Raw genomic sequence first — 18,119 nt, forward strand, 5'->3', positions numbered from 1 at the left:
ATACAAAACTGTACAAAACCGTTTGATCGGACGAAAAAACCGATTTCAATATACTTCAACATTTTGTTACGTGTTTTAATTATCATTGTAGTTACTTAAACTTATTTATATTTAGATAGTTATGAAAATCATCAACCTAAAAGAATTAATTGTAAGTCTGGACGCATGGAGTGAATAGTTTTATCAGACTTACCAGGTACTGTGTTATCAAGGAACGCTGCAAGTACTCCGCCAATTAAGATCGGGTTTGCCGCTATTGTTTTTACTATGTTATCTGAATAGGCATTACCTACAAATCAAATATAGAGTCCAATATCATACACAAACATTGGTATTTTTTTTATAAATTATTCAAGATCATACATAAACATTGAATTCTTTGTAAATCAATCAAGATCATACACAAACATTAAACTCTTTGTAAATTTTCCAATATCTTACACAAACATTGAAATCTTTGTTAAGTAAATTATCCAATATTGTACACAAACCTTGAACTCTTTGTAAAGTAAATTATCCAAAATTGTACACAAACTTTGAACTCTTTGTAAAGTAAATTATCCAATATTTTCACAAGCCTTGCACTTTTTCTAAATGATTCAAGATATTTATGTCATCTCAGTTTCGTAACAGAGAGCAAAGTGACCGAAGCTATGTTTGCTGTACTCAAAGGAATAATAATTGAGACAATATTTGTTGTTAAATGTCATTTATTAATGACTTCTCCAATATTTAAGTTTGATAGAATAACATCATGTGTTATTGATAAACATCAATAAAAATAAGATTGGAGAACAAATATTTGAACTAAACAGCAAAGATGGGGTACAAAATAGGCAAAAATTAAACTACAAAATACAACATAGGCTTGTGAAAAAATAGTCTCTGTTGAATAAGACAATATTCGTAAACCATATAACATGCCCAATCACATCAAATAAAAGGAATAAATAGATATGAAAAAGGGGCGGGAAAGATGGGAGGGAAATTGAAAGAATTCTTGTAGATTATGGATAATCTTAATTAGACACAGACAAAAATCTTCACGCTGGCTAAGATGGTAATGTGATAGTGACGCCACCGAGGACAAAGAAAGGTCAACGTCCTCAGTGATTGGTCCGGAGGCTGTAAGCAAAGCATCTGATTGGCTGACCAATCAATTACTCTCTCGCACTGACCAGGGGTCAAGCTAATTTGGGGAAATTCCATCACGCAGGCACGTGTACACTGTGACCTTGCATGTGTGTATAAGTAAACACACCTAAGGGCGCGGGGCCCCACTTACAAATTAGGAAAGTAAAAAATGAAACAGCCTGACATAAATCTATTTATTTTACCATGGTAAATAAATGTCATTTATGTCATCTCAGTTTCGTAACAGAGAGCAAAGTGACCGAAGCTATGTTTGCTGTACTCAAAGGAATAATAATTGAGACAATATTTGTTGTTAAATGTCATTTATTAATGACTTCTCCAATATTTAAGTTTGATAGAATAACATCATGTGTTATTGATAAACATCAATAAAAATAAGATTGGAGAACAAATATTTGAACTAAACAGCAAAGATGGGGTACAAAATAGGCATAGATGACCAAGATCAATATCTGAACTGATACATATAATAAAGTACAGATATGAACGTGGTCATCACCCCATCCAAGGTCACGGAGCTCCTGTTAACTTGATACAACTTCATGTCTAACGGCTTGATTGAGAAAATAAATTTATCAACCAAGTTAGATAATAATAAAAATAGGTCATAATATTCTGAACCTCTCAATTAGGATCATATAAAGTAAAACAAAGTATGCTCTTTAGGTAAAATTAAGGATTACTGGATTAATTCAGGAATTTATCCAACAAACAACTTCTACAAAAACATGTTAAGAAATTGCAGCAGTCTATATCCAATAAACTGACAAATTCCACAATACAGATATATATATACAAGTAACAGAACGAGACATACTGTAACAACATCAGATCCTTGATATCAACGAATTATGTACCAGATAATAATGAAAAATTAAACTTGCAAAAACTTATGATAGCAGGCAGTGTGCGCTGCCAATCGTAATTGCAGTAATGATCAATATAAGCAATTACCACTATCTCGGTAGCCTGCTATTCTGACCTTCCATACAAATTGACAAAGTATATATATGCCAGATGAAATACAAAAACATACCTTCAACTCCATACAAAATTGCAAAAGTGGCAGATAAAATTACAATCACTTAAAGGAAGCAGGCTGTACTGACCTTCCATACAATGAAACTTACAAAGGTGACAGATTATATAATTCAATAATAAAACATACAATAAACTTAAAGGAAGCAGGCTGTACTGACCTTGCACACAAAATTACAAAAGTGGCAGATCAAATTACAAAAACATACAATCAACTATAAAGGAAGCAGGCAGTACTGAACTTCCAGAAAAAAAAAAAAAACTTACAATGGTGACAGATTAAATAACAAAACATACAATAAACTTAAAGGAAGCAGGCTGTACTGACTTTCCATACAAAATTACAAAAGTGGCAGATAAAATTACAAAAACATACAATCAACTATAATGGAAGCAGGCTGTACTGACCTTCCATACAAAATTACAAAAGTGGCAGATAAAATTACAAAAACATACAATCAACTATAATGGAAGCAGGCAGTACTGACCTTCCATACAAAATTACAAAAGTGGCAGATCAAATTACAAAAACATACAATCAACTATAATGGAAGCAGGCAGTACTGACCTTCCATACAAAATTACAAAAATGGCAGATAAAATTACCAAAAGCACAATCAACTATAATGGAAGCAGGCAGTACTGACCTTCCATAAAAAACTTACAATGGTGACAGATTAAATAACAAAACATACAATCAACTTATAGGAAGCAGGCTGTACTGACCTTCCATTAAAAATGATTGTGCATGGAAAGTGGGCACAGGACAGATCAGGTCAGATATTATAATAATTGGACAAGGAATCCTTATTTGAAAATTCCTATGCGAATATAAGAGCGAACAGCGTCTGATTTCCACCGACCATATTTTTGCAAAATGGTTTGAGGGACACCTAACTGACTGGCAGTAGTTGCAGCCCCTATTCTGAATGAGTGACCCTTGTATACCCTGGTGTCCAGTTGCAAAAATTTTAAAACTGCCTGCAACGACTTACAGAAATAGGAATAAGTAACAGGTGACTTATCTGCAAATTGAAACAAAGGGCCACTTGTGTGATTGCTCATTTGTAGGTAACTGTGCAGAGCTAAAACAGGGCAATAGTTTTTATTTGCCTTGATTGGGATTTCTAGAGTAATTGTTTGATTTTCAGAATGTTTGAAATTCACAATTCTCACTGTCATAGCTTTAATGGAATGGGTGTCGTCACGTAAGAAGTTAATGTCACTGGTCTGCAGAATTTTAGATGTAGAGTTGTTGTGATTCAATGTGAATTCACCGATACGCAAAAATGCATGGAAAGCCAAGAGAAACATTGCTCTACATAAACAAACCTTAAACAACGGGTGAATTACATTACTCATCGCATTGATAATTCTATGTAAAATATCAAGAGTAATTGGCAATCTGCAGTCTGAAACTTGTCTGCTGTTTTGAACACCCTTAAGCAATTTCTTTATAAAAAAGAGATCTGTAGGATCAGCCATATTCTCCAACTTATGAACAAAACTAATGGCTGACATATAAGAGTATATTGTCGCAGAGCTAAGCTTAAGTTGAAAAAGGTGGACAATGAATTGCGTCAATACATTCTGTGAGACTGGAAACGCAGCTTGGTTAGGGAATTTAGCTTGATGAAAGTCCAAGAATTGAGACAAAACACGTTTGTAACTATTTCTTGTAGATGGAGCTAGAGACGCCGACAATAATTTGGTGATTACAGTGTCACTAGATGTGGAGGAATTGAAACAGGAGTCAGATTGAGCCACGGAGCCAATTTGCGAGCTTCCTGAAACTGAAAACGAGATAATTTATCAGCTACTACATTAGTTGATCCTGGGATATGTTTTGCCCGAAATTGTATGTTAAACTTTAACGTGGCCAAAACTAAACGTCGAACGAGTTTCATCAGTGTATTTTCTTTTGATGACATTTTGTTAATTATCTCTACTACTGCTTGATTGTCACATAAGAACAGTATTCTGTGGTTGGCTAGTTTAAGCCCGAAAATTTCTAACGCAAGAACAATAGGGAAAAGTTCTTTAACTGTTATATGAACACCATGGAACTGATCTGTCCAGTGTCCCACAAACCAGCTGACACCAAGAACTGCCGCATAGCCACCATGTACTCCTGCAGCATCAGAATACAGTTTGATTGTATCTGATGAAATCCATTTTTCAAACAGGAAAAATGCTTTCCCATTAAAATGTTCTAAAAACAAAGACCATGCCTGTAAGTCTGCGCGAGCCTCGTTGTTAAGTCTAATGAAATAATGAGCATACCTTACTCCTACTGTCAAATCTATTAAGCGACGAAGGAAGGCACGGCCAGGGACAATGACGATACAACAAAAATTAAGAAATCCTATAATTTGCTGAAGGTCCTTGAGTTGTATACGTTTTTTGTTTTTGAATGAGTTGATCAGCCCATGTGCTTTTTCAAGCTTATCCTGAGGAAGGGTAGCTGTCATTGAAATAGAATTCAACTGGATGCCATAAATAATTATTTCTGTTGATGGCCATTGAGTTTTTTCATGTTTGATTGGAATACCTAAATATTCAGTAATTTTGAAAAACATTTCTAGATCTACTTTGCATTTTGATGATAAAGGTGGGCCAGCAAAGAAAAAATCATCCAAAAGATGTGACATGGAGGCTTGATGATGATGGGTCATGTACCACTGTAGAGCACAACTTAATTTTTCAAATAGTTGACAAGAAGAAGAACATCCCATGGGCAAGCATTTATCAAAGTAGTATTGTTTGTCCCATAAAAAACCCAAATATTTGTATTGAGAAGGGTGAATGGGGAGTAGTCTAAAGGCATCTTCAATATCGGCTTTAGCCATGAGGCAACCTTTCCCAAAACCCCGAACTAAATCTATAGCATGTTCAATAGTTTCATATTGGACTGCTGAAAACTCTTGAGGAATTAAACTGTTGACTGAATTTCCCTGTGGGTACGAAAGGTTATGAATTAAGCGGTACTTCCCAGGTTCTTTTTTAGGAATTAAGCCTAAAGGTGAAATGATCAGGTCTGGAAATGGTAACTGATTAAAGGGACCAGCTATACGACCCTTGTTTATTTCTTTTACCAGCTTGTCTAACACTAACCCAGGGCTTTCACGAGCAGACTTATGGTTTTCGGGAGTATCTATCGCAGGTATTATCTCCCCTGAAATGCCTAAAGAAAAGCCCGAAGAAAAACCTACAACAAGTTCCTGACTTTTGTTATACTTAATGAGAAGACTTTTCAGGCGGTCTGCGTTGACTGGAGTTGGAAGTTTGGGCAGTGAGGGACTTGAACTGACTGATGGGCCAGTGACAGTTCTTGGTGGCAACTTTTTTGCCACAGACACAACACTCGTGCTTGAATTTGCACGAGTTTCCCTGTTTACATGTCCCTTCGAGGCCATATCCCCAACAATAACCATATGGGAGTTTGGGTTTTTGATGGGGTTTTCCTCGAAAGGGCTGATTACCGGAAGAAAAGGGCTTGGTTTGACTACCATTAGCAAAAGGCTTTGACTGAGTAGGAGGAGTAGTACTTGCGCGCATGGCAGCCAAACGCCATAACTCTTCATGTACAATATTCCATGCAATTGGCTGTCGGCGTCGAAGCTTTCTAAAATTCTCATCGTAAAACTTTACAGCCTGAAAACCATAATTTTGATTTAGAAGGCGCATGGTGTTGCCATATTTTAATAATGAGGCAATTTCATTGGGGTATTTCTCAGTATATAATGAAACAAATATATCAAAAGCTTGACTCCAATGATTTATATTGAAGACGCCTTTTGATTTTGTACTAGCTGTCAAGCCAAGCCCGTTTTTTTCATATGTTAGTTTTAGCCTAGTGTCAGAATCTGTACTAGGAAACACCAGTTCGCCAAATTCGATGAAGTCATTATCCAGGATTTTTGACCTTATTCGGTCAGATACATTATACCCTAATGGCAGGGAAGATGAGCATGTTAGAAATGCTTCATTGGCAGGCGATGTTGATTCCTCACCTGGCGAATCGAACAATGTCCGCACCGCAGATAGGTTAGATGTGTTACTCGGAATGGTATCAGCTGCTGCAGACCCACTGGGTAACACCACAGGGTCATTGGACTGTGACAAAGTGCCCTGTCCTTGATCACACGACGGCAGCTCCAGGTTCATAAGATGGGTTGAACTTGTCGCAGGATCTGTATTCACAGTAGCTGTGGGACCGTGACAAACACTGGATGAGTTGCCCACCCTGACCATGTCCATAGCTTCTTTCACAGCGGTCGCCACCAGTGAGGTTGTCTCCCTTCGAACAGCTGAAAGAACCTGGTTGACGATGGATGTGACATTTTGGACGTTGTCCACAGACTCCGCCTGGCTGGGGACAATAGATCTAGACTGTCGCCTTGATCTGGGCTGGCGAGGATGCACAGATTGTGTTGATTGAGGAACCGCTGGTTCCTTTGTTGTTCGCCGCCTTTTTCTGGAGGGTGGCTTGCTCGACATCTTTTAAAAAGTCATGGATAGTCTGAAAAAATGTAAATGTGAAATAATCCAACAAGTTGGTCATGGTCTGACAATGAAAAACAAAAACTGAACATATTGCATGTGACAATATGTTTAAGACTTAGTATTGTATCATTGAATGCAATTAAAAAGATAACCTGTTTGTAAGCTAATGTATAGGTATAGTAATATTAAAGTCATTAAATACATATGATGGACTATAATCATATTTCGAAAACAAATGAAACAAGATGATTATACAATTAGTCAAGGGACTTAATTCAAATTTTTTTTTTTTTTTTTTTTTTTTTGAAAAATGAAAGCCCAGAATGAAGTTTTAAGTACTTACACATCAGAAATCATATATATAAAAAGGAAAAGAAAAACCACCATTCAATCGGTATTGCATAAATCTTATATAATAATTGAGTGAAAATTTCAAAAATGAGAAAGATCCAAATTTAACTCGAAATATTAATAATAGATAATGAGATATCCAATAGTAAAACCCGTCCATGCATATGATGAGATCTATGATATAGTAATATACTAAGGCAAACAATAAGTCAAAAATAAACCCATTGATGCCTCAAGGTCAGAAATTACTGTTGAGAAATCACCGCAAAGTAATATTAAGTATTCATGGTGACTTGCATACATACAAGGTATTTATGTAATTAAGATACCTTTGTAGTTTGTAAAATAGCTATATTATTTACATACTAACAAAAATGGCCTGAGAAGACCCATGAATGTCCCAGATTTATAAAATGACAAAAAATAATGGCCTAAAAAGACCCATGAATGTCTAAGCTTTTATAAAATGACAAACAATAATGGCCTGAAAAGACCCATGAATGTCTAAAAGATATAAAATGACAAACAATAATGGCCTGAAAAGACCCATGAATGTCTAAAAGATATAAAATGACAAACAATAATGGCCTAAAAAAAGACCCATGAATGTCTAAGAGATATAAAGCGACAAACAATAATGGCCTAAAAAGACCCATGAATGACTAAAGATTAAATGACAAACAATAATGGCCTGAAAAGACCCATGAATGTCTAAGATTTTATAAAATGACAAACAATTATGGCCTGAAAAGACCCATGAATGACTAAGAGCTAGATATAAAGCGACAAACAATAATGGCCTGAAAAGACCCATGAATGTCTAAGATTTTATAAAATGACAAACAATAATGGCCTGAAAAGACCCATGAATGTCTAAGAGCTAGATATAAAGCGACAAACAATAATGGCCTGAAAATTAAGACCCATGAATGACTATATATATATAAAGATATAAAATGACAAAACAATAATGGCCCGAAAAGACCCATGAATGTCTAAGAGATATCAATTGAAACACAATAATGGTCTGAAAAGACCCATGAATGTTTAATTTGTATGGTAAACTGTACTGTATGTACTGTATAATTATGCTTTTCAAAAGACAAACAAATAATAAAAGGCCCATGAATGACTGTAATGGATTAACAATAATGGCCTGAACAGACTCATGGATATCTGCACGCTAGCCTAGAATATGTTTAAAATATTTTCCCATAGCCATGAGAGAACTTCACATATATCAACATTGAAAGTTGAAACTCAAGCAATATGACCCTAACACTGGGCCCTTAATAATGTTGATAAATGAGTAGGAGTTATCTCCCCTTACTCACCATTACAATTAATATATATCGACATCAACAAATAAAAACACCGCTAAAGATCAATATATACCATCGTGAAAGAGTAGGACAATAGCACGTATATATAAATTTAAATGAAATTCGGAAAGACTTACTGAAAAGTATACCAAGGATAAATTACATTGCTAAGATTTGTCCTCGAATCGCTTGAGCTGGGAGCCAATCGCCGATCTCACACTCCGTGCATATTTTGTCATCCCTTTTCGATTAAGGTGGACGTTATCTTTTGAATAAAGTTCTTGTGGATTCTGCCAACAACGGATAGGGAGAACATACAAGGATCAAAATTACCTTGAAAGAATTAATCTCCGTCCGTTAACAGTCCAAGAATTCTGCTCCAGCAACAATCTTCATACAGCAAAAGCCATCATTCAATTAACATTGAAAATTGAAAGAATTCTTGTAGATTATGGATAATCTTAATTAGACACAGACAAAAATCTTCACGCTGGCTAAGATGGTAATGTGATAGTGACGCCACCGAGGACAAAGAAAGGTCAACGTCCTCAGTGATTGGTCCGGAGGCTGTAAGCAAAGCATCTGATTGGGCTGACCAATCAATTACTCTCTCGCACTGACCAGGGGTCAAGCTAATTTGGGGAAATTCCATCACGCAGGCACATGTACACTGTGACCTTGCATGTGTGTATAAGTAAACACACCTAAGGGCGCGGGGCCCCACTTACAAATTAGGAAAGTAAAAAATGAAACAGCCTGACATAAATCTATTTATTTTACCATGGTAAATAAATGTCATTTATATATTCAGGAGACGAGGATTGTCTATTTTTCACATAAAATTTATTTTTACCGGTGATATTAGTTACGAACTTCCATGTTTATCTTTGCAGATTTCTATAATATTCACTAAATGGTCAAATTACGCACCTGTGTTTAGAGCTTCCGGATACATCTCTAGCCAGTATGGCACCATCAAACCTACGAGTAGAGAGGTTCCGATAATAGCGAGGTTCCGAGTAGATGACAATGATATCACTTGAAGGTTGGAAAGGGCGATACCGTTAAACATTCCAAACATGACGATCATGACGCCCCCTAGGACGGGAAGGGGTATGGTAATAAACACTGCAGAAATTTTCCCAACCAGACCGAATACAATGTAAATGAAAGCCGTCCATATTAAAACATCTCGACTGGCCACCTATAAATGCAAAAAAAAACCCATAAAAATCGAGGCTCGTGTCCACCACTTTGGTACATAATACTTACTTTATGATCCATCTATCAGAATATACGTAGTATAAAGTAACAGCCTAACACTGACATCTGGATAATGCATATTTTTGTCTTGGAGATTTTATCTAAAATGTGATATTTCATTTGAATGTTGTCTTGATATTACTTGGCGTTATCACAAATATTTATCGCTGATCATAGACATTAATGCAATTAGTCTCCTATTAAAGTATTATAATAATTAAATTTAAAGTAATCTTTATTTTTTTGATTGATTAACGTCTTATTAACATCCGGGGCCATGTACGAACGGCCTCTCATGTATGGGGTGTGTGGCGTGTATGTTGTGTGTTGTGAGTGTTTTGGAAGACTGCGGTATATTCGTGTTGTGTCCTCTAGTAACTGACCTTTGTTAGACCCATGGCTCCGATGTTTCCCCCGTATGTAGTTGTAGCATGACCACAGCCCAGTAATCCAGACAAGGTACTCCCGAAGCCTTCAACAGCCAGACCTCTGTTAACAGCGTAACGAGGTGGCGGTGGTACATTGCATGTCCTTGCGCATGCGTAGTAATCTCCGATAGAGTCAAGGATGGATGTGAGCGTACCGATGAAAAAGGCAATAAATACTCCCATGTTGAAAGATGGCGCTCCAAATTGATCTGGAACAAAATGTCGGTATTATTCATATATTTTCTAAGTAGTAAGTGATAGTGATTTGAGTTTGTTTCATTTTGTTTTCTGTGGAATCAATGAAAAATACCACAATCTATGTACATGTACATATGAACAATCATAGTAATACACTTGTATAAGGTACTCCATTCTCAAATACAAGTCTTTTAAAGGATAAGATATAATAACACAATGAGTAAAGATAACTAAACTTATCTACGAACTTGGATAAGGAACTTTAAACCAGTTGGCTCTGGCAATGATGTCAGCTTGAGCGTCCGTCCTTGCCATGTATTCTGGTATGGATGGATCATCCGTTAACACACCTGACACTGTCATAATAGCCGACATGGCCCAGCCAGCCAATAGGCCAATCAGAATCTGGAACACAACAATATTCAATAATTCAGACTGCTGTGATTAGGCCAATTATAAGATAGGATAATTTATAATCGGTTTACCCAGTATGCAATATCTATGTGTGAGTGTCTATATTTTGCTATTTCATTGAAGCATGTAGCCGAAGACATCAAGCAAGAATATTTGATCTGGGCAGGTTATTCTGACAACGGCCGTAATTCAAGGTCAGCATGCACAAAATTCTTTATTTTACATTGTGGCCATTATATATATATATGTATATAAAGAATAAATCAATGCAATTTTAGATCAATAAAAATCAGACAGAAAAAAACCAGATTTAATTTAAAAAATAACACGTAGTTATTGTTACCGCGAAAACTTGATGAAAGGGGTACCAGAATATATGGAATCCCTTCTTTCTGGACCAGGCAGGACATGGTGTCTTCCGTTTGGCTAGATAGAGGGACACGATAAGAGCTATAGCTGCTGTGCTGTAAATATGGAATAATGTCATCGCATCAAGTACTGTTTTACAGTAGACACATCATAAATTGATAAGTAATAATTAAGATGCCTAAATACGAATGCGAAAGACATGAATGATTATATTACATGATAGCAACAGGTTTACGTGATGACTTCCTTGTGTTACTGTTATAACGCGATTGTACATTTGTATTATATAATTTTACAAGATAGGAAATAAGGATTATTTCTGTACGTATAGTTTAACACAAGAGTAACATTACATTTATAGATACCTACACAATAGCTATACCCCAATTAGGTCTGACAAACTTTACTGCGGCACGTGATATGAAAATGCCGACCAGTAAGATAGCCGGGACTATTGTGACGGGACCAATCAACTTTAGGAGAAGACCAGCCGCTCCTGTCAACCCTACCAAACAGTGGATAACGCCGACCAGGATCAGACAGCCCTGAAACTTTAGAAAACAGTCCTATGAAGAAATATATGATTGCGGTAAGTACAATAATGATATTTTTTATGTTGTGGGGGGAGGGGTAGGTAATTAAGCGTAATCATAGTTCTAGATAATACCAGGATATCATATATGTATACAGAATACACGAAACATGATATCTCTTTATTTTACGAATTTAACGTGGATAATATTGTTACTGAGGACGGACAAAACTATATGATTGCGTAGGACCGAAGTAATGCGTACGAACGTAAGACTGCTATGTTTAATATTATATCTGTGTGGGCACTGTATTAGTCATTCAACACATTTCCTTGGAGATACTTGCGATCGTGCTCGGAACTTTTGGTGGTGCTCCCTGTAAAGTTGTAGTGGAAGCAAAGACAAAGATAGTGACAATGAAAGAATAAGATTGAAAACACGAGTGCGAACTGCTAAATACAAGAAACGTTATGTAATGATTCAGGATGTGAAAACGCGGGACGCGCTGTAACACGGACGGTGTACAGAAATGAACTTTCATATGATATCGTAAGTGTTATTGGTGCCCCACACACAGTAGATTTAACCTATGATTATTCTTGTTGAAATGTAAAATGGATAAAAAAGCATTTTTCACTCAGCTCAGTAAAAGCACTGGTACCCAAGGAAAGATCCAAGGAAAAACAAAAAAAATATTTGTCAACATTGTGACGAATGATATGACAGTTATATCGTCAATGAATCCGTATTTGGATTTCCATATATATTTTTAATATATGTACATTATATACTGTGTTAAAAATAGTATTTCGTTCCCAATGAATACTTTTATGTTGATATTAACAGCCAGATTAATCAAAGTCATTTAATGAAAACGTGTTGAGGTAGTTTGAGTAGTAATTCTAATTGTAACATCGTTGAAGTGTGTATGGGGATATAAAACAAATCCTGTCACACCTCGAGCAAGAGCTACAGAAGATATCATTTTGTATTTTGTTGAATAGCCAATAGTAACGAAGAATAAATAATCAATCTTACTTCTTGCAGTTTCGAAAGGGCTTGTTCTCGTTTCTTTTCTTTTAACGAAAGGTTGGTTGTGTTTTGATAGAAGCTGATCCCAATGTCTTCTATGTTAGTACTGACATTGGTAGACACCCCGAGTGTATTCAATTCTACAACGATAAAGCTATTATTACACCTATGTCTTTGGTTTCTGTTATGTTAACGATCACTTAACATTCGAGGTCATTTCCATATATTTACAGTTTGCACTGACATGGACTCAATAACCATGCTTTCTAGTATTATCATTATCAGCGTATAATGATAGCACAACACGTGCGGCGATTCTATTGTTAAGGGAATATTCGATGGCGTAGCAACGTGGTGTCATGACCACTTTTCATGGAAACATATGAATGACTTAATTCCAACTAGCTGTTCAATCGAATTCGTTGACGATGACGGGAGAGAGGAAAAATAAGGGTATTTTAATAAAAAATATGCATCTGCCGCGAGAATAAATTATATTCATTGAAAAACTGTAAACATAAGGAATATATTTTTATTTTATTGAGGTTATAATGGTATAATGATAATGGAGCACGTGCAAATTATGTAATACCGGCAAATATATTCCTTAAATAAACTGCAATAATCTTGATAAATAATTGTTCATCTCACCTTCTTGTAGTTTGCATGCATCTGGATTAGCATTGCGCATTGCCAGTAAAGGCACGACATAGTCCGCTGTTGCCCCTTGATATAACGGAAGCCTGAAATAACAAAATAAGCAATTTCTGATATTCATTATAATAGTGAATTAAGGCATATCTCATATATCATATTTAAAAAAACACATTTATTTAAGTGAAGTAACCTTATAATGTAATAAATGATGCTTTTTGACCTGAGACTAAAATCATAAATATAAATATATATGTAGAAATACTAGTTTGCTGTTTCGCGTAATGGTTCGCTCGTCGTGACAAATCTAATTAAATCCATCGCTGACTCCGTGTCTGTGGAACAAAGTAAATAAAACTACACGTACGTGTATACTGCCAGTATGACGGAGGTATTATATCAGATAGTGATTTAACAGTGCCTACAACTGTTTCATTAAACCCGATTCGCTCATTCGGCCTGATGTCTATATATATAGTGAAAGGCGATTAAATTTAGGATATTGTATCTCCTCTTCTTCCCTACTGACTTTCTCCTTCATAGGATTCCCTTGATAGAGCCTTACTCTTGCCCTTCAGTTGAGTTCTTGGCCCTGTCAAATATTGTTTTTTTCTTTTTCTGTTAACCGTTTTGCAAAACGGGAGTGGGCCGACTGTTTTGCCTGTTGTTAGTATAATGTAACCAGATGGTGTGTGCTTGATTATTGCCTTCAGCGGCATGCTTCAGTGAGATAAAAGGGCAATAATTCCGCTTCTACAAGCTGACACATCATGAATATACCGTCGCCTCCAAAATAAACACATTGACACAACATATTGCACACATGGCAGGCCGTGTGTTGCTCGGTGTCTTCGGTGACATGCTTCAGTGATATAGCACTATAAATAGGACACAACACGAATATACCACAGTTTCCCAAAACACGCACCCCGCACTTCACACACGCAACAAACCGCATACGTGGGAGGCCGTCCTTACATAACCAAGGCTGTTAATAGGACCTTTATTAATCAAGCAAACAAACAAGTCTAGATTAACGGATTATTAGGACATTCATATAATAAACCAATCTAAACTAAAATTGAAAAAGCATAGCCGTCGTCGTTTAAATTGGTGATGTTTTTTCAATGTATTACAAAGAAGGGAAAATGCGGTGTAAAATAAATTGATAAATGAAATACTGGTATCTCACACATTTGACAACCAATATTATTACAACCATAGATATATCTCGATGTTTGCCACCTACCTTGCACCTATGGTCACCATCATTAAGGTTGTGACTCCATTCATCAGCAATGTCGTGCTTAAAAGGTCCCTCTTGATGTCGGGGAACTCGGATGCACAAGCGAGATCTGCCACGAATGACGATACAGCAAGAGAAGTTGAAAGAGCGATCAATGCTTGCTGGAAACAAAAGCATTTTCTACACACCAACCACAACTAAATTGGTGTATGGCTGGAGCGTTCTCTTTTAATGTCTACTTTGATTTTGTCGCCTTTGCTTTCACTTTGCCGATAAAGGTTTTATGTGTTGTCAAATATTACACTTTTGTATTTAATCAATTTTATTTCAATTTAGAATGGTAAGAATGAAAACAATAGATGTCGAATTCACCAATAAAAACATACACCATGTTAGTAAAGAAATACCTGGAAAGCGAAGAAAATAGCTAGTCTGATGGGAACCGAGTCAGTGACCTTGTACAGAAGTGTCGGGATAGCCTCACTCTCAATTACCACTTCAGTCTGTTCCTTCAAAAGTTTCTCCTCGTTTTTCGGGTCACTTTTCGAAGGGTCAATCTGATGTCCCTTTTCAACCATTGTGTTGCTGGATTTTCCTGCGAGACTTATTACAAGTTAATAACAATTGTTCTATAAAATAGTTTAATTAGTTATTATTTTATTGCATAGGACTGACATCTTTAACGATGAATACAAATCTGACTACGAACCAATGCCGATAAAAGTATTGTAAATGAAAGCCTTGAATTATGTCAAAACTTCAAAAGGCTCCAGGGACATTAACTATTACCATGTTAAAGATCTCACTTAATGCATACGAGGGTTCCGAAATGTTATCGAAAAAGTATTATGGTCTGTCAAATAGAACAAGTTATATTAAAAAGACACACACAAAATAATGATATTTATTGATAGCTTTCTGGTTCTGGATAATATATCCACTACACCAGACTGAATCCTGTACATACGTGCTGTCGATACATTTTTGGATTGTAGCATCACTTCAGGTTATCAACCAGCATTAAAATTATGAAATAAAGCGATGTTTTTCCAATATTTATCTAGTTCGTTTTAAAAATAGTTTAAAAAAAAATCAGCGCAAACAACATTTTCTGATAAATTATTCCACACCGTTACAGTACATAGTACAATTGCAATTGCATGTATTTATATCCATATCAATAAACCACAAATTTAGATCATCCACAGCGCAAAAATATTCATTACCTAAAATAAAGATAGTGAAAATAGAATATTCGAGGACCAGTATTTGTTGTTTGAAGGTCATGTTATGGCAATGGTTATTTTAGCAACATTATACAATAGTAACATTACGGTATTGAATTACTTATTTCACGTCATTATCATACATTTTTTTCAAGTTTTTATAATGATTGCAACTGTATTAATAATTCTGCAGCCCCAGTCGAATTGCAGCGCATATGCTAAAAATAGTAAATTATGATGTATTAACACGGATGTAAATTAGCGCAATTAAGAAAATACTAGATATACTAGTGTGTGTTAACAGTAGCTTTAAAAGTGAATTTAACAATTACAGAATTGATCGACCAAGAAGAAACTGAAACATTTTTTGATAGGAATGTAAACTTACTCTATCTCCTATCCTTATCCCTCAATGTCCGAACTAAGTCTAGTTTTAAATTTATGATCTATCACATTCACACCGGACATGCGATTTTATTAAATCATTCACAACACAGAGGTCACGTCGCATTATTCACTACTACCACTCAGCATGCCAGCTGAACGTCTCGGTCAGATGTCACGACCTTTGCTCCTTGTCAGACGCTTTAAATCTGTTATTATTTATAGAAGGACGTAATTATTTTATAAAATAAATATATAGATAAAAGTAAAATGTAATAAAGCGATAAATGTACGTCCAATTGTTTGAAGCGTCTGATGTTTTGTTTCGTCCTCTTTCAATATCATATTACTTTCTTATTTCTTTCGAATGAGATTTCAACGTACCTACATTATGTTTTAGATTTACAAGAGGAGAAGCAAAACATCAACTCCGCTACGAACTCGCAAAGATCCCAATTCAATATTCAATAAAACAAATGTCCTGACTATAAATAGAAGGGGAAAATATTCAGTGGTACATATGTATCATTTTACGCACGAAGTACGGTATATCATTATAGGAACATTTTACAGCTGCGATAAAAAATATTTTTAAACTCTAGTATTCATTTAGTTCGGTATGGTTTTTAACCTTACAGTATATGGTCAGAGACATCCTTTGTATAAAGCCTTGTACTGACCCCTCACCTCCCTTTCCATGAGGTAGGAGGGGCGGGTCCAATGGGGGTAAACTGATTTTAACGTTTTTGTTTTATATTCTTGCATGAAATTTAACCAAATATGGCCAGATCCTTGGCAAAGGGTAACAATGTTGGTATAAATCCTGGCTATGACATGTCTACGGCAGGAAGAACGTGCCCGGACCGGTTCCAATTGGAGTAGACAGGTAATTCATTGTAACCAAATCTGTGATGAAACAGCCTTGGGAAAGGGGATCAGAGTGTGTATCAGTAATAGCAGAGCAGGAGGGGCGGGCCCAATAGGGGCATTAGAGGTAAAACTTATCTTTGGGGACGTAAACAGTACTGACATAGCAAACCAGGTAAGCAATAAGGGCCCTCTGGACCTCCTGATTATATTTGTGTGTAGCTCCTCGAAGATTCCCTTTCCAGTTATTTCGAGTTCACCAAAGCATCCACATTCCACTTAAATAAATGAGACAATTTTCAATTTATTCATTTTCTGTGGAACATAGAAGGCTTAAGAAAATCTTAATCTCTCTGTCACCTTATATCTTTCATTGTGTGAGTCTGTATAAATTAAATATTTAGCTTTGCTTTGTATGACCGCCCATTAAAACTCTATTGAATGCATGTCCTTCAATGTATACTAGGTATATTACAGGATGATATTTACATTTACTTGTCACTTCTACTATATAAACTAACCAAGGCAAAGTGAACGATATGTAGGTATAACTGACACTCAAAACGTGAATATTATGACGTCACTAATGTTGACGAGGTAACGTCAACTGATCACCGTCAAAATAACTGTTCCATCTCGTGGATTACATTGTCGTTGATAAACGGTTTTTCTTGACTAGCTTAAACAATGTTAATGCAGAGATCCCAAAATGAGATGATAATGTAAATATAAGCATTAAACTATCATCCTATGGCATTTATGGTCTCTATAGATGCCAGAGCTTTGCAGACAATCATCTCATAATGCGCTAGTGCGCATTATTAAGATTGTCTCCAAAGGTCTGGCATCTATATATATATACCATATATACCATAGGATGATAGTTTAATGCTTAAATAAGTACCATGATATAACAGGCAACAACCTGACCTCTGTCGATTATATTTGCAATTATTTCAAACAAAAATGCACAACCTAAACCAAACGATAATATTTAGAAATTTTAATTCAACCTGAGGAAGATACGAAATACACGTATTTTTTACATTATCCGGCTTATATCCAGTAGTGTAATATGACCTGGATCGATTTTCATTGGAAATTCATTATTATATGACGTCAAGACAAACAAT

At 35.8% G+C, this 18,119-nt stretch overlaps 3 protein-coding genes across 6 annotated transcripts in view; all 3 read right to left on the reverse strand.

Moving 5' to 3' along the window:
• Nucleotides 1-18,119, reverse strand: part of LOC138315002 (solute carrier family 23 member 1-like) — a 30,318-nt gene that overhangs the window by 3,405 nt on the left and 8,794 nt on the right. The window contains exons 8-11 of the mRNA XM_069255706.1: nt 10,510-10,666; nt 10,019-10,272; nt 9,303-9,576; nt 194-289 (exon numbers count right to left, since the gene is read on the reverse strand). Of these exons, the coding sequence (XP_069111807.1) occupies nt 194-289; nt 9,303-9,576; nt 10,019-10,272; nt 10,510-10,666 (781 nt within the window). The remainder of the gene's footprint in view (nt 1-193; nt 290-9,302; nt 9,577-10,018; nt 10,273-10,509; nt 10,667-18,119) is intronic.
• LOC138315000 (uncharacterized) lies at nt 489-8,975 on the reverse strand. Of its 4 annotated transcripts, none has more exons than XM_069255703.1 (3): nt 8,706-8,975; nt 6,207-6,715; nt 493-3,986 (listed from the first exon to the last, which is right to left on the reverse strand). In XM_069255703.1, exons 2-3 carry the CDS (start codon nt 6,691-6,693, stop codon nt 3,001-3,003), a joined length of 1,473 nt encoding a protein of 490 aa, XP_069111804.1. In that variant the 5' UTR covers nt 6,694-6,715; nt 8,706-8,975; the 3' UTR covers nt 493-3,000. The 4 variants fall into 4 exon arrangements, with proteins under 4 accessions (XP_069111805.1, XP_069111802.1, XP_069111804.1 ...); XM_069255702.1 differs by lacking the exon at nt 8,706-8,975 and adding an exon at nt 8,510-8,695; XM_069255704.1 differs by lacking the exon at nt 8,706-8,975 and adding an exon at nt 8,510-8,695 and having other exon boundaries at nt 489-6,715.
• On the reverse strand, nt 11,897-16,239 carry LOC138312683 (solute carrier family 23 member 1-like). Its single transcript, XM_069253471.1, has 5 exons — nt 14,917-16,239; nt 14,513-14,670; nt 13,261-13,352; nt 12,616-12,749; nt 11,897-11,953 (listed from the first exon to the last, which is right to left on the reverse strand). The coding sequence occupies exons 1-5, from the start codon at nt 15,085-15,087 to the stop codon at nt 11,897-11,899; spliced, it is 612 nt and encodes a 203-aa protein (XP_069109572.1). The 5' UTR covers nt 15,088-16,239.

This window comes from Argopecten irradians, chromosome 2 (assembly GCF_041381155.1).
Source record: "Argopecten irradians isolate NY chromosome 2, Ai_NY, whole genome shotgun sequence".
Classification (NCBI taxonomy): domain Eukaryota; kingdom Metazoa; phylum Mollusca; class Bivalvia; order Pectinida; family Pectinidae; genus Argopecten; species Argopecten irradians.

Excerpts from the sequence above, each read along its gene's own strand:
- LOC138315000 (XM_069255701.1), bottom strand. The coding sequence starts at position 5,831 with ATGAGAATTTTAGAAAGCTTCGACGCCGACAGCCAATTGCATGGAATA.
- LOC138312683 (XM_069253471.1), bottom strand. The coding sequence starts at position 15,087 with ATGGTTGAAAAGGGACATCAGATTGACCCTTCGAAAAGTGACCCGAAA. Across the intron at positions 13,353-14,512 it reads ATGGTGACCATAGGTGCAAG|GCTTCCGTTATATCAAGGGG; the intron begins GTAGGTGGCAAA and ends TTGTTATTTCAG. Across the intron at positions 11,954-12,615 it reads CCCTTTCGAAACTGCAAGAA|GGAGCACCACCAAAAGTTCC; the intron begins GTAAGATTGATT and ends ACAACTTTACAG.